This window comes from Primulina tabacum, chromosome 2 (assembly GCF_025594145.1).
Source record: "Primulina tabacum isolate GXHZ01 chromosome 2, ASM2559414v2, whole genome shotgun sequence".
Lineage (NCBI taxonomy): Eukaryota > Viridiplantae > Streptophyta > Magnoliopsida > Lamiales > Gesneriaceae > Primulina > Primulina tabacum.
This window is the reverse complement of record NC_134551.1, coordinates 2,895,757-2,912,083: the sequence shown is the minus strand read 5'-3', so window position 1 is coordinate 2,912,083 and position 16,327 is coordinate 2,895,757. Positions and strand designations below refer to the sequence as shown.

The 16,327-nt window shown below is 33.3% G+C and overlaps 2 protein-coding genes across 2 annotated transcripts; both read right to left on the bottom strand.

The window, feature by feature from the left end:
- Window positions 1-659: 659 nt before the first annotated feature.
- Window positions 660-2,877, bottom strand: LOC142525132 (syntaxin-71-like). The gene is made up of 9 exons (XM_075629307.1): window positions 2,621-2,877; window positions 2,400-2,525; window positions 1,871-2,030; window positions 1,681-1,766; window positions 1,515-1,583; window positions 1,378-1,422; window positions 1,216-1,278; window positions 1,047-1,123; window positions 660-960 (listed from the first exon to the last, which is right to left on the bottom strand). Exons 1-9 carry the CDS (start codon window positions 2,774-2,776, stop codon window positions 948-950), a joined length of 795 nt encoding a protein of 264 aa, XP_075485422.1. The 5' UTR covers window positions 2,777-2,877; the 3' UTR covers window positions 660-947.
- Window positions 2,878-8,419: 5,542 nt separating this feature from the next.
- Window positions 8,420-14,607, bottom strand: LOC142525109 (MLO-like protein 6). Its single transcript, XM_075629281.1, has 15 exons — window positions 14,353-14,607; window positions 14,204-14,261; window positions 13,873-14,108; window positions 13,408-13,524; window positions 13,128-13,188; window positions 12,865-12,953; window positions 11,650-11,724; window positions 11,392-11,486; window positions 10,879-10,928; window positions 10,269-10,309; window positions 9,981-10,154; window positions 9,843-9,878; window positions 9,541-9,608; window positions 9,173-9,233; window positions 8,420-9,060 (listed from the first exon to the last, which is right to left on the bottom strand). Exons 1-15 carry the CDS (start codon window positions 14,473-14,475, stop codon window positions 8,590-8,592), a joined length of 1,755 nt encoding a protein of 584 aa, XP_075485396.1. The 5' UTR covers window positions 14,476-14,607; the 3' UTR covers window positions 8,420-8,589.
- Window positions 14,608-16,327: the final 1,720 nt, after the last annotated feature.

The following is a 16,327-nucleotide window of genomic DNA, read 5'->3' as shown; positions in this document are numbered from 1 at the left end:
AGATGAAAATATTTACACTATAATATTTTATTGTGTAAAACTCACTCACTGTGTTTACAAAGAGAACGCACTCTTGTAATACAGGATAACAAAACACCTCACAAATATTATAGAACTAAGCACTCAAATGCTTATAATATGAGAGAAAACTCGAAGAAGAGATGGTTTCAGAATGAAAGGGGAGCTCTATTTATAGAGTCATTTGTCCGTGTGAGGACGCGTATAAAACGCGTCGTCTGAAAATTCCTCGTCAAATATGCTAACCCACGTTGTAGCAATGTTTTAGCCACCAACTCTATTAAATATAGTCTGTCCACTTTCTTTGACGAATCACTTGCCGACAATTCATAATACACCATATTAATTTTTAATATTAAAATTTTTAAAAACATGTGTTATATATACATATTGGATTGTTGCAAGAAAAAACATATATAAAAAAATTTTGATGAAAAAAAAATTATACCAACACAATAAATTTTATATAAAATTAAAATTACAGAACATGCATATAATGTGTGTAACTCCTAACATGAACTGCGAACCTCTGGGAATGTAGTTTTCACTAGCCTATTATTATTATTATTGCCTATATAAAATTATGAACACGAGGATAAACAATTTCTATGGCGATTCGACAAATGGGAGCCAAAAACTATGTCCGTAGAAAAAAAAATATTGGGATGGGTGATTTGATTGTATATGGAAAAAAGGAGATGAATGTATTCTTTTACATTATCATGTGGACTTTCCATAACACTTTTCAACCTCAAGAATCATCTAATAACGAAGTTCAAATGAGAGAGTTTTCTGTTATATTGTTCATTATTTTAGTACAAATCGAAGGATTGACACACCAAACGCACATGCTACATAACAAACTCGATGCCAGGGTAGGAGGCCAAGGCATGGCGGCGACGTGGTTGTGCGCGAATCTTCCAGAGTATTCAGCGCAGTATACTGCATAGAGTGAAGTGACATTCAGTTAGTATACAAAAATGAGCGCGTACATGTTAGGATATCGAGTAAAAAGATGGATGACTAACTTGTATAGATAGGCAGCAATTCCCAGAATAACACACAAAAGAATTATATCGATGCAGAAGTTTTTGGTGGATCTCACCTGCATCAAATTTTTTCCAACATAGACATATAATTATATGTAATGATAACAAAAAAACATTCGTTTTAAGGAACCATGATAGATGATTTCACCTTGAGAACAGTATCCTTCAGTCTAACATTAGTGTTTCTTATGTCAGATGTTGCCTTGTCCACCTGCAAGAAACCAAGAAGTGTTATCGAGGAAATTCTCTGCTTTTGTAAGTTAAGTAGTAAGAACACGGTTTTTGGAAAGAAAACGAGAGACATTCGAACCTTGATGTCGATTTCATCAATCAAAGGGACCTGCCTGTCCAATTCCTATACCAAGGAGTAGAAGAAAGTGTAATAAATTAGTCAACATTCTCTATAACAGGGTTAAATGAGGAACAAACAGTATGCCATAGACGAACCTCATTCATATCGAGTGCCAAATTCTTTAATGTATCTAGACCTTCTGATATAAAATCCAATCCTTGATCCTGCATTATATGAAAGTTTATTACATAGGAAGATTGGATACTGCAATGGATGAAATAATCTTGTGCTGATGAAAAAGAACTTTTATGAGCTACAAGCCTGCTTCAATTTCCGCATCTCGTATTCTTGCCTAAATTGGCTTGTTTCTTCGCTGTGTTGGAAGAAATCATCATCGAAGTGCCCCTCTGGTGAACACATATTCATAAAGTTAGTGAGAAGGCTACATAAGCAAGTAAGCAGCAACATATTGACATATACTAATGAAAGAAAGTTATTCAAAGATGATCACCGGATTCGAACTTTATGGCTTTATGGGATGATGAAGTTCCCCAGCCTCCACTTTGAGTACCCGCATTTGTTGCTCCATCCGGTATTGCTTGAATCCTCTCCGGCAGAGCAAGAACCAGGTCGCTACGAGCTTCGAGTTCTTCTCTAGATAACCCTTTAACCTGTTGAAAAAGCAACCAACCATCGTCGAAATTTAAATTCTGGTGTGATATTGCTCACCTAAAGCATCGATCTTTTGATTCTAGTTAAGTTGTTGTTAGTTCAAGGCCATGATTGATAGCTTCAATCCGCACCATTCGTGCAAACAATCAGCAAGTGTAACTCTAAATTGCTTGCATATTCTATCAAATTATCATGCCATTTTGTCCCTTAGGATGATTCCTGAAGCAGACTGATTTTAGAAACCAGTTCAATTACCATTTCTATTCATAGTAATTTTTCATAAATAAAATCCAACAAAAAAAGCCAACATAAATAAAAAAAAAACACAACAAGAAGGCTTTTAAGAAAATGTATAAGAAGGAAGAAACCTTTTTCTGAGCAAGTTTCTGCAATTTAGGCACCTCCTCCAGAAGCCTAACCTTCAACCGCCGCACCTCCGCATTCTTCGCGACCACCGCCGCTCTGTTCGTCTCTATTGAAGCCACCTCCGATTTCTGCACATATCCATATTTTTTTTGTTCAAGAAAAAAGACAGAATAAAAAATTCCAAGCGAAAAGAAAACAAAATGTTATGAAAAATATTGCAGACGTGGATAGCGGCCTCGATCTGGGATTCGAAAGAGGCGTAGAGGCGGGCGAAAGCGTCGCCTGCAGAGGAATTGGAGGATCGCATCTTGTCGACGTCATATTTGTCGTATTTCTTGCAGATGGAGTCGACCCTGAACAAAATGTCGATCACACTCATGCTTCCTTCTTCTGGAAAGGAATTGGATTGAAATTGTTAGAGGAGAATTGAAAGAAGAAAGTTTGTTTGATCTGTTCATTCTTTTTCTAGGGGTGGCCCGTTAATGGCGGTCGTGTAACGTATGGACAGGCGAGAGAGGTCCAGCAACGCGGGAAAGAATTAAAATACGAATAATAAAACTCAAACACAGGTTATTTTTCGAAAACAAAGTTTAACCAATATTATTTTCATAATTTTCCATAATAAATACTATGTCATTAGTGTCTTTAAATTATTTTTTATATGTAACTAATATTAATACTAATCAATTTTTATTTATTTATTTGAATTGTTATTTTGCATTTTGACTTTACATAATTCTTTCGAGCGTGGAGAGATACGAAAAGAAACGATATTTCAGAAGTGTGATATTCTATTAACGATGATACATGAGAAAGACCGTACGTGAGGTAGAAACTTTAGAAGGAGCCCAAGATCAACATAGTTCATGTTAGTTACTAATGTAATCTATCATTTCTAGATTTATTATTACTTTTATCTCAAGATCTATTTGAAGTTAATTATTTTATTGATTGTTTAAGTTTCATCAACCCTTTCCTATATAATATATACTAGTTAATTTGCACACGCGATGCGTGTGTGAACAATCTTTTTTATCATTATCGATGGATTAAAGTGAAATTTGACAAATTATAGATGAACTAAATTGATATTTGAATTGTTGAAATTAAAAAAAAATAAAAATGTGTGTTGAAATTAAAACAAAAAACAAAAAAAAAAGTGTAATTTTAGTATCATATAAGGATAAAATTGGAAGAAAAATTTGGTGTCCCCTAGGTAGTTACTATCCTATCCTCACACTTAATAAACTAGAATAGATAGAATAGATATACAACATTCAAATAATAGTTTCGTACACTCTAAAGTCGACAGATGACAAATTCCGAATTATCGACATGCTTTTTCGTCGAAAATCAAAGGATGAATGCGGTGGTAAACAAATTCCTTCCCCGCAATTGGATGATAAATCATGGTAGAAAATCTGCAACTCCATCTGGCCTTCCACAGCCGACCCCGCCATCACTTGTTATTCTACGACTCGTTCCTCCCCACCAGCTCCCAACTCCCTAGGCTAACCTGCTTATCAGACACTTCGGAATTAATCTCCGCCATTGATATCTACTATGATGGATCAGATATTATGCTCCAAAGTCCTGAAACGAAAACCGTATCAGATCAGTTTTTCAGCGATCCTTTAAAACTGCGCCTATTGGGCCCAGGGAAGACGGCCCCAATTCACTGTCAGTTGAAATACGATATTGATGACCCCACGTCCTTTTCCTTTGCGAAAGAACACTTGAGAATAAGCTGGATTGTGATCGACCCCACCAGCAAATGGGCCGTCAACATCGCAAGTCATAAGGCGGTTCAACCAGACTTACTCGAATTTACAGCCTTAATAATATTTCCTCCATAACCTATTAAGATTATGATTTGAACCTAACTCAATTTTAAAAACTAGCTCAAAAAAGGGATTGTTTAAATCTACATATGCAACTTCAGTGCACCTAGGCAACTCTCAAGAACTCTATCTGTGAGAACCCGAATTTCCAGTATTTCAGCATCAATGCAAAATTCCAGCAGAAGCTAATATTTCAGAAGCTGGTAGCATTTCAGCAGCAATGCAAAATTCCAGCAGATTAGAATCCAGCAGCAGACAACAGATAAAATCCAGCAGCAGAAGAACGAGATTCCAGCAGACAGTTACTAATTCAGCTCATGACTTGTAACTGAAGCATTTAATATGGAATAAAGGTTGTTAATGACAGATTATGACCATTAATTGAAAGGCTAACAGTTAAAATTTTGCCTATAAATAACACCCTCAAACCTCTGAATTGGTGTTACCCAAATATTGAGTTATCATTCAAACTAAGAGAGTGCATTTTCGAGCAGAAAAATCCAGTAGCAAGAACAAGCATACTTCCAGACTTCAACCGAAACTTCTAGCAAATTACGATAAGTGGGCTATGTATAAATATCTTGAAATCAGTTTGATAATTCATGTTTTATGTATTTCTGATCTCTGATTTTTGAAGCACACTGAAACTTATTGAACTAATGTTAGGAATATATATTCTGAACATTACTGATTACTGGCCTCACCCCTTAGAGAAGAGAACATATAGTGGACCGATATCAGTTTAGCCATGAAATTCACGAAGGAGCTCAGTGCTTACTTGATAAATTTCTGATTACTGATTACTAAATACTGATTTCTGAATACTGATTTCTGTTCTGAAAATAAGAATTTCTGTACATCATTCACATTACCGTTTTTGTTTAAAAATGGTTTTGAAAACTGGGAGTTATTCCCGCCCCCGCTTACTGAGTGACAACCATATCACTCACCCACCAAACTCATCTCAGATAAGAACGAGGAAGAATTGTTAGAAGAGGAAGAGCAGACTCAATTCTGGGGCTGGTGAAGAAGACTGTTCTAAATTATGTTTCCGTTGTATCTGTTAAAATGATGTTATGTTTGGTTTTACATTTCCGCTGTAAAACATTTGTTCTTTGAGTTGTATCAGACAATGAATATTATGAATAAAAGACTGGTTTCTGAATTTTGTACTTTTGAGGTTTGTTGTTTTCGAATGTAAATTTGATAGCAACGCCGGTGTCAACCAACCCCCGTCTCGGGGCGTGACACTATCCAAATGCTGTGAGACATTTTAACAAACTCACTCACGCCCAAGAATGAACATTTGGAGTTTGAAGTTTACAAATGAACCAAGTATGGGCAGAACAGGTGACCCAATTATGGGTAGTCCAACACATAACGGTATGTCTCAGCTCTGATGTTATGTTAATAATGAAATTTGGACTTAACTCAACTCCGAAATCTAGCTTAAGTGGGGATTGTCTAAGTTCATATATGCAACTCCAATGCATATATGTAACTCCCAAGAACTCTATCCAAACAATGCGAGGCATCTTAACACATGTGTCCTCAAAACTCTATCTAATCAATGTGAGACATCTTAACAGATGTCTCCTGAAAATTAGAGGGTTTTAAAACCACAGTAAGTAGATAAATAAAAACATTTTTAACTTTAATTTTTTTTAAAATAAATAAGATACAATCGACATCAAAGTTATTTAATGTAAGGCCTTATAGGCATTATATTATAGTATATATACTATAGATTATAGTAAATTAATTATTATAAATTAAAAAAATACTAGCCACTAACAAGTCTTACTTAGCATAATATTTATATATATAAACAATATATTTTCGTATTACAATTTTTAATCACATATAATTAATTTATTTTGAATAAAAGAAAGAAAAAACATAAATATTGAAATATATAGCTAGGAGTATGTTTAGTATTGAATAATTAGTATTGTTTAGTTAGTTGACTAAAAAATTATAGAGAGAAGGGTACATGCTTTGCATGCGTAACGAATATATGAGGTATACATGTGTAACATAATACATGAATATCATAGTATATTGTATGTACATAAAAAGATCATATGCAATTAATTAACATGGTGTTTGAGAAAATTATCGAGTGGAAAATTAAATATGTAAGCCTTTCGTTTTAGTATAAACCAGGGTAAACACAAAATTGAAAATTTGCATGGACGAAGAAAACACTATCAAAATTGCGTAAGATTAAAAGGAATAATGAACATACTTAAAAAATACTTTTTTCAACTTATAAAGCATGTAATATATGACAATATTAGAAAAACAAAGAACTGATAAATTGTATTTCTTCTTAGTTGGGATTACGAGTCACATACTAAAATTTATTGTACAAACCACCAATAATAAAGAGGAAAAATTCTAAGAGTGACTAATATTTAATAATTTTCAATATATGATTAAGACTCAAATTTATGGCTCAAACTTGAAGAGTATCCTATCAAAAATATTTTCAATAAGTTGAGACTTATTGAGTCACTGACAGTACAAGTGCGATGGTTAATAATGAATTAATTTAAATCCAACAATCATTAGGCACAAAGGTTAATAATGAATTAATTTTTTTGCAAACTATCACAATGTTTAAACTAGAAATAAAAAAAATGAGTATCGACCCATAAGGATGTCCAAGTTGGTAAAATATGTGTACTTGTGACTAATTGGTCTATTCTCTACAAATCGTTCCTCGAACAAATCTGTCACACAAGACTCACTACAACAAAAAATGGCTTTTCGCAGCGCGCAAATACTCTTTCCGCGGCGTACATTGCACGCTGCGAAGTTGCAAGCTGTTGAAAGTTAAAGATTATCCGCAGCGTACATATGCACGCTGTTAACACTATTATCAACGTCGTGCATATATACACCGTTAATACCACTATCCACAGCGTGCAATGTACGCCGTTAATATTAAAGAAACATCTAAATATTAGCGACGGTTTTTAACAAAATCGTCGCTAATTGGCGACGGTTTAATTAACGAAGGTGTTTAAATTTAGCGACGGTTATAAAACCGTCGCGACAGTTCAAAAACCGTCGCTAAAGTTTGCGTAAAAATAAAAAAAATAACTTTTATAATTTAATAAATTAAAAAAAAACTACAATACAACACTTAAAAAATTTACTAAAAATTGAAACAAAAAAATGTACATAACTCGAAATTAAAATCGTATAAGAGATAAAAATTTTAAGTATTGTGGAGTGGTTTGAGAAAAGTGGAACGAAAATCGGATATTTATAGACAATTTACGACTATTAGCGACGATTTTCCATTAAACCGCCGCTATTAGCAACAATTTAAATATAACCGTTGCTGATTTAAGACTATTAGCGACAGTTTAGTAAAAACCGTCGCTTTTTATTAAACCGTCGTCGATTTGAAATCGGCGACGGTTTATCGTATACCGTCTTTAAATATAGTGATGATTTTTTACACCGTCGCAACCTTTAAATTAGCGACGGTTTTACCAAAACCGTCGCTAATTTAAAAATTCGCACCCATTTTCCGCAGCGTGCTTTTAATGCACGCCGTGAATGCATAGGAGTGCACATTATTGCACGCTGGAGATAGTATATTATATACTTTCCGCAGCGTGCTTTTAATGCGCGCCGTTAATAACACCCATTTTTCACAACGTGATTTTTATGCACGCCGTGAATGCATAGGGTATTAACAGCGCACATTATTGCACCCTGTGGATAATATATAATATTACTTTCCGCATCGTGCTTTTAATGCGCACCGTTATTTCTGTCAAGTGCAACAATATTAACAGCGTACATATTGATGCACGCCGTTAAAAGTATTATTCGCAGCGTGCATTCAATGCACGCTGTTGATGATGTGCTGCAGAAAATCATTTTTCTTGTAGTGACTTGTCTAATATCGTTTATCTAGTTGATGTGATTTGCAAACTAACACGTTCAGCTCGAAAATTTATCCAGTGCATAACTACAAGTGACAACAGAACAGCGGGTTGAATTAGGTCCAAGTTCCAATATTAACAATTACTATACCCATGTAATCCTTGAATAACCACAAAACTTATTAATTAGCTTCTTTGTCAAAATAAACCAAAAGATTATCTATATCTATAAAAATTTATGAATGTTAATATATTCCATATTACAAAAACAAATATAAAAAAAAAACTTTTCCCTATATTTCATTTTTCTGATAGAAGCCTTTCACTTTCCAATATGCCTACCATACAAGTTCCCTTTGTGAGAATGAAATTTCAATCGACACCCCTCACCCCTACACAAACAATTAAATTACATATTCACCTCACTCCACGGCTTCAACATTAAATTATATGCTACGTCTCTTGTCAAATGAGAATTCCCTAGGCCCTCTAACATTGATCACATGTTGTTCACTTGGTAGAGGCACAACTTGCGACGAGCTCGCCTCGCGTTGGCTGTTTTCCATCTCTTGTTCCGTATGGTCCAACTCGATGTTCTGGTGAAGAGTAGACGATGACCCATCGTGTAGATGAATGGTCGTGGCCGAAGGCGACCCCTGATCGATGTCCCAATAGTCCGCATTGTATTTCGACTTTCTTGGAGATATCCAGGGACTATTTTCCATCTCGCTCTGATAATGTCCTAGTAAATGGATGGGTGACATGCTGCGTGACGGCGTAGCGGGTCGGCTCGACATCGGTGTGACCGAAGTCGAATGCTTGTTTTCTTTGATGTGTTTCTTGGCCGTATGGTGCCAATTTTTTAGGGCCGTGGCCACTCGTTCGTTAAATATAGTAGGTTTCATGGTCGATCCCATCTGTCCAATTCAAGCATGTATTTTGTTAATATATGTGAAAAATATTCATGAATATATGTCTATATTTATTTAAAAATTGATGATAAATAAGAAAATAATAATATTTAGATACCTGAGTCACAAGGGCATACAGTGGTAGAGTGACATAGCTGCATAAGATCTGTATGAGAACCCTGTTTAAATATCAATTAATCATGGTTAATTACATTTTTATATTTTAAAACAGTAATTAAATCAAGTCAAAGATAGATAGATAATAAATAATAAATGAGTAGGTCTCTTGTGAGATAGTCTCACGAATCTTTATCTGTGAGACGGGTCAATCCTACCAATATTCACAATAAAAAGTAATACTCTTAGCATAAAAAATAATATTTTTTTCTGGATACCCAAATAAGAGATCTGTCTCATAAAATACGACTCGTGAGACCGTTTAACACAAGTTTTTACCATAATAAATTTAGTTTAAATGATGCTCACCCCATTGCTATCCTGATCACTATATCCTCCACTTGTTCATGGAAACAGGATCTTATTCCGAATTCATACTGTCATATACAAGGGAAAGAAATTTTTTTAAAAAAAAACATATTATAAATTGTCCTAATTTTTAAAAACAACAAAAAAATATTTTAATTAATTACGAAAAATACCGAGTAGCAATTTTCAAAATTGATCTCAATTGCAATGTAATAATCCATGATTTTTCTTAAAACAAAATTACTTAACACCTTAATGTTGTATCTATATTGCTACTTATAAATTTAATGAAGAAAACTTACCCAACTCCAGACAAAGAAGGCCAATTGAAATGCATTCTGCAAAGGCCAAAGCAAATATTCATTATTATTATTTTTCGAATTTTTACAATAAAAATTAAATTAAATTATATTTTAAATGGAAAACATTAAATTGATTACCTGGAAAAGCACAAAATTAATAAGGAAAAGAATAAGTCGTGGACGATTGAACCAGAAAAGGTGATCTCCCGGTTGTACCACTGGCACACCCTTGACCACCTCTCCCCTCTCTTGAATCCTCAGACCCATTTTCGTAATTATAACATGTAATTTGGTCCCGACAAGCAATATTATCTGTTACGTTGAAAAAGTCGAAGATTTTTATGTGACATATTAAATTCTTCATTGAAACTAATTATGGAAAAAGTCAACTTTAATTGATGCGTACGTAGACAATTGAATACTTACAATCAATGGGATGAATGGTAGCCAAAGATACGAATACCAGCCTGTCCACACATTGAATAAATCAATACGTATATACTAAAGGGTTAGTCAAAGATTATGTCTCGAAAATTACACCAATTTTCTAAATTAATTGGCATTGTCGTATTCAAAACAAGAATAAATGGTATAACAAGTCCTTTAATTTAGCCTGCCTTTGGTTGTTTTCTGATTCTGTATTGATCAAGTTGGTCTTCTACAATATTTTAAACTTGTTTTTTTATGTCAGAGTACTTCTAATGTGATTTTGCACTGTCTGATATAAGTAATATCCTACGTCATGTCGATATCACGTCAATGATATTTGATTTCATATCAAAACACCGACTCAAAACAAAAACAACTACCAACTTACTGTACTGATGGCAAACATTGACGACTCATGGGACGAATTAATTTGCTAGTTTTTCATTTAAAATTATAGAATGAGAGATTAATAATTTGCGATATCTTTTAGTTTAGAAGTGCTATTATTCCACTCGATCCCGTCCTGGATTTGTATTCGATACTACATGATTAAATGATGGATAATTTGGAACAAGTATATACAAAATGCGTAAAATCTAGTACTCACCATGAGTATTGAAGAGAAGGAACAACACAGCGAAGCCCCAGATTGGTGGGCTGAAATAATAATCAAATCAAGCCTAAGATCAGTTGCCAATTATATAATTAAGAGGATATAATTTATTTCATTTATATATTAATCGTTTCAAAATTTTGATCATGTGTGAAATGTAATGGTTAATGTGAGACTTTTATATATATATATATATATATATATATATATATATATATATTTCAATTTCAATTTTCTTTTGTTTGAGGTGCGTATAAAATGCAACTTGCCTTTTAAGGCAGGTCTCATTCTAGAAAGGGTCGCACCTCGGAAATTCTCTAGCATTATGAAGACGACGCCATGCTCGGTCATAGAGCCGAGCCTCGACGTGGCTCTAGCATAGAGACCGGCCATGTCTACAACGGGTCGAGTCGGGATCATGTGTCATGTGCTTTTACTAACTACAGTACTAATTTTTGTTGAAAAACCATAACTATCATAACTTTACTTTAAACATAATGTACTAACCTTATTCCGACCACCACTTTGAAGTCTTCTTCGAGTGATCTATTAATGTATTTCTGGAAATTAAAGTTGTTATGGCTTTGTGGAGCAAGATGCGCCTGAAATCAAATCACACACAATTATGTATTTTTATTTTTATTTTTAAAAAAAATTATTGTTGTTCTTTTTTAGAATAAAATAATTTTTATTTTGAAGAGTAAATAAAATAAATATATTAAAATTTAGAAGTAATAGTTTTGATGTAATAGTAATAATATTTACCATGATAAATCCATGCCTTAGAGTCAGATAATCAACCTTAGGAACAGATCTTACAAATTGCCTAAAGAAGCAAACCTGCAAAACGAAATAAAATTAAATAAATAAAATAAAAAGAACAATTTCTTGCAAATTGAGTACATGAAAAATGATAGAAATTAAAAAAAAAAATTGAATAAGATAACAAAAGTTTTAATATAGACTATATTTTGGAAAATGATTCACTGTCCATTTTAATTAATTTCTTTCATTATCCCTTGTATAATATTAACAGTTATTTAATTATTAATAATATGGCACCTAGCTTCTTTTTTTTTTTTTTTGTGTAATTACAAAATTGGGTTCATTTATAATATTTGCACGCGAATATAAATACGTTGTCATTTCACAAAAATTAATTAACATAAGAAAAAGTCATCAATTTGAGGAAAAAATGACAGCCACCTTATCATTTAATTAATTCCCCTTTCATCATCGTCATTCTTTTCATTTTTTTAAAAGATATTAATGAATCAATGCACAATTCAATAATATATTTAACTAACTATTGGCTTACAGAGTTCTTCTATTTTACGCAAAAAAACAAAACAAAACAATTTTAGGCTCACGTAACACAACCTATATTTTTTAAATATCCGTGGCAAATAGTGCTGTAATAATTTTGAAAAAAACAAATCACCAAAAAAAATTGTAAATTACTCAACATAAATATAACAATATAAATATAAATATATATGTATATATAGACTAACACAATCATGGGTGGTCCAAAACAGCTTCTTTGTAACTTTTATGAGCCAAAGCTTGGGAACATGATCTAACATCGAAACTCATGAGCCTAATAGTTCTCATGAGCCAACACGCGAACCCGACTCGTGAACCGATAAATTTAGAGAAAAAATAATTTGTTATTGCCACCCATGACTTGTTCACCTTCTATAATATTCTATCAAGAATATATGATTTTTCCCTATTTTTCCAAGCTTGAATTAAAATTTGACTCTAAAAACGTTGACATACCGTAGCTAATTTGCATGAGCTGGTACTAATAATGTACTTGACGTGATCGAAATCACGACCAAAACATGGTAAATAGTACGTAAGACGTACATATGTGATATGTGTTGTTTTTAAGGTCAATTATACGCAATGTTATATCTCTTTTATATTATTATATATAAATTGATAAAAAAAAATTCGGAGTTCGGAATTACTTACAATCCAAAGTAGGAATGGAGTTTTGCTCCAAAAGTTCAAATGCCTCCTTCCGAACGATGTATCTCTTGCGAACCTGAATCTTTCCGGATCTTCCATGTAATAAAAATTTAAGTAAGGTCGGTTTTCGATTGAGTTATTTAGATTCGACAAAGTATTCGAGAAATGAATTTCAAATCGAATATGAAATCACATACGAGGTAAATACGATGGATTTAAATTATTATTTCCATAAAAACACATCCTAAAAGATTTTGTCTCCTTACCGTGTGAAAATTGATACTCCGCCGTTCTTGTTTCTTTTTCCCATGCTTTCCAACTCCTCATCTAAAACCAATAAAAAAATAATTTGGGAAAAATGCTTATCTTTAAAAAATATATAAAAGTTTTTGTGATTTTAAGAAATATTATATTACATATAAAAAACCCTAATCAAATATACAATCAAATGATAATTAGTAAACTTGAAGTTTAATTTAAATTGTAATTTTATTATATATAAATATGCATTTTAATGAGCATAGGTATTTATGATTAAGTACGTACCTTAGCTCTTCCCAAAGCCAATGTGAGAACACAATAAAGCACATGAAATACGGCCAATACGAATATGAAAATATGTAGCTGATGAATGCCGTCCGAGGACACAAATGGGACTTCCCCCTGCAAAATAGTAATTAATTATTCACAAATTAAGCTATTATTTAAATAATATCAGGGGCATATTTATTAAAACAATTAATACTTCACTAATTGTATCGTGAGACTTAGGATATGAAATTTTAACCAAAAACTTAGGGGGAGAAAAAAAACCAAATGCATGAATAGTAGTGAATTCAAAAATTACAACACAAAATTTCAAAAATTTTAATATACAAAATCATTTTATTTATGTTAAAATTTATAAATATATAGTAAAAATCATAAGCATGCATCAATGGTGGGTCGTATTAATCTTGATAAAAAAAAATATATACGTGCATAAAATGAAAAAATAGATAAAAATAATACCTTGGCTGCGCATTTATCAGTTACGCCGGCGGCCAAGATCCGTCGGAATCCGGCGGCCACGAGAAGCTTCCGCCGGCGATCTTCCGTCTCGATGACTTCGGAGGGGTACTTCGCTCTCTCTTGATTTTTGCTGCATGGGTGCCACGTGGCTCCCACTTCTTTGGATATACATATACCAGAAATTAGACTTTGTCCTACCGTCAAAAGCAGGGATATAAATCCCAGCAGCATCAACTCTGCAAAAATACAAAAAATGTTGAATAAATTAATAAATCTGTCACTTATTACAAAGAAATTATATGAAATAATTTGATTATCCTCGTCGTTTTACCTGATTTAATTTTTTCAACGGATTCATACAGAGCCTTTTTATTTTTCGACTTCAACCACTGCAAATATTGAATATATATTTCATAAAATAAGGAATAAAATTTGGAAACATCGAGTTTAATCAGAAAACAAAAATCAAGAAATTCTCACCTTTCCTATTAAATGGATGATATGCTCGATGACAATAGAGACCGCCACTAGAACAAAACACACAACCGCCACGGCCCACGTCGGTGTTTCCTCCAGCGTCCTTCCTCCGCCGCCGCCCGCCATTTTCGGTGTGATCCACCGCCACAAAGTAACTCAACAGAATTTGCAAGCTCAGGCGAATTAAAAATTAAAATCTTCAAAGTTAAAGAATAAATTAACGTCTCTTTTAACTTTTTAACTGACTGAAAGAAAACGGATATAATAATATGCCTACGGATGATAGATTGTATGTCATATATATAAAGAGAAAAGAGCTACAGAAGGAAAAGGAGAGAAGGGTATAATGGGAATTCGAGTAAGCACTTTGACTTTTTAGACGCGTGAAAACAAGTGGGGAATTTTCTTGGACTTTTTCGATTATTCAAAAATATGCGCATGACATTTCCAGTGTCAATTGTTCCATTTGTTCGGTGGAGACGAAGTTTGAGGTCAAAATCTTCATGACTCTCACTATAAATTGGATTTAATTTTTCTGTAATATTAAAATAAATTCAATGTGTAATGAATTATCCGATTGAGCTGCAGACAACTTTAATTTAAAAATGTTTTCCCGTGTTCGTTTTGTAGTTACATGATATGCAATGAGCAATCTTACCCGGAAGATCGATTAGCTTATCAATAGGTTGAAGAACTCGAGATCATGGTCACGGGAAAATGCTTGCGGTGTGGAGTCACAAATATTTCACACTTATTGTCTCACCAAAAGTTATAGACGATATGCATCAGACCATATATTTAAGTAGTGTTAAATTCATGTCGTTTTATAAAAAATTATAGCTGACAACAACTCAACCATCTAATTTTGATTGCTTTAACTCGCATGAACAATTATTACACTTCTCAAAAATGTAGAGCTCGTCAGAATGATGGACTGTTTGACTAGGATTTTGGCATGACTTAGGGATGTCACTTAATTGGATGCTTTGTTTTGTACAAAACACAATATTAATTCATGGGGCTTGGCCACTTATCTCTCATTTCACTTGATAGCTGGGGAAATTCAAAGGTATGCTACAAGCTTTTTTAAGACCCCAAATGCTTCGAAAATTAGAGATTAATTAAATTTCATTCTTACTCTTAACCATACTGATACCCTATGAATAGGCCCATCAAGATCATACTCAAACCCCGCGGCCCATCCCTAGTTCATGTGGAAGGCTCATGATAGGCCCAGAGATTCTCATATAAATTCCAAGTTTAAGTGTCTAATTCAACATTCACTATATTATTTTTCAGCAACAACGGTTTTTTAGAAAAATCGTTGTCTATGAGCGTTCTTTTTTTGGGTTACAACAACGGTTTTTAAAAACTGTTGTCTAAGAGCTTTTTTTTTGGGCTACAACAACGTTTTAACAACCGTTGTCTATGAGCGGTTTTTTTTAGGCTACAACAACGGTTTTTAAAAACCGTTGTCTTTTGGATGGTTTTTTTGGGCTACAACAACGTTTTATCAAAAAACGTTGTCTATATAAGATTCTGTCAAGGGTCAAAGACAACGGTTTGTGTAAACCGCTGTCTTTCGGATGGTTTTTTAACTACGACAACGGTTTTTTAAAACGTTGTCGTTTCTTAGTGTTTTATTTGGCTAAAGACAACGGTTTTTGAAAAAACGTTGTCGTAGTTTTTAATTTTTTTAAAAAAAATCGGTTAATATTTAGCGATGGTTTTATAAATTACCGTCGCTAATTTAAATTTAGCGAAGGTTTTAAAAAATCCGTCGTTAACTTTAGCGACAGTTCTCGCCTGTTCGTCGCTAAAATTAGCGACGGTTTTTAGCTTACCGTCGCCGATTTAATTTAGCGACGGTTTGTAAAACCGTCGCATTTTTAAATTCTTGACGTTTTAAATTAGCGACGAAATAACCGTCACTAAGTTAATGTGTTCGACGGTTGTTTAAAACACCGTCTCTATGATA

Bases quoted from the DNA above. Each gene is read 5' to 3' on its own strand.
- LOC142525132 (XM_075629307.1), bottom strand. From the start codon at position 2,776: ATGAGTGTGATCGACATTTTGTTCAGGGTCGACTCCATCTGCAAGAAA. The intron at 1,279-1,377 runs GTTCGAATGTCT...GGTTTCTTGCAG, and splicing joins TTGATGAAATCGACATCAAG to GTGGACAAGGCAACATCTGA. The intron at 1,124-1,215 runs GTGAAATCATCT...AATTTGATGCAG, and splicing joins TGAAGGATACTGTTCTCAAG to GTGAGATCCACCAAAAACTT.
- LOC142525109 (XM_075629281.1), bottom strand. From the start codon at position 14,475: ATGGCGGGCGGCGGCGGAGGAAGGACGCTGGAGGAAACACCGACGTGG. The intron at 11,725-12,864 runs GTAAGTAATTCC...TTCGTTTTGCAG, and splicing joins CTCCATTCCTACTTTGGATT to GTTTGCTTCTTTAGGCAATT. The intron at 10,929-11,391 runs GTTAGTACATTA...TTATTATTTCAG, and splicing joins AAAGTGGTGGTCGGAATAAG to CCCACCAATCTGGGGCTTCG.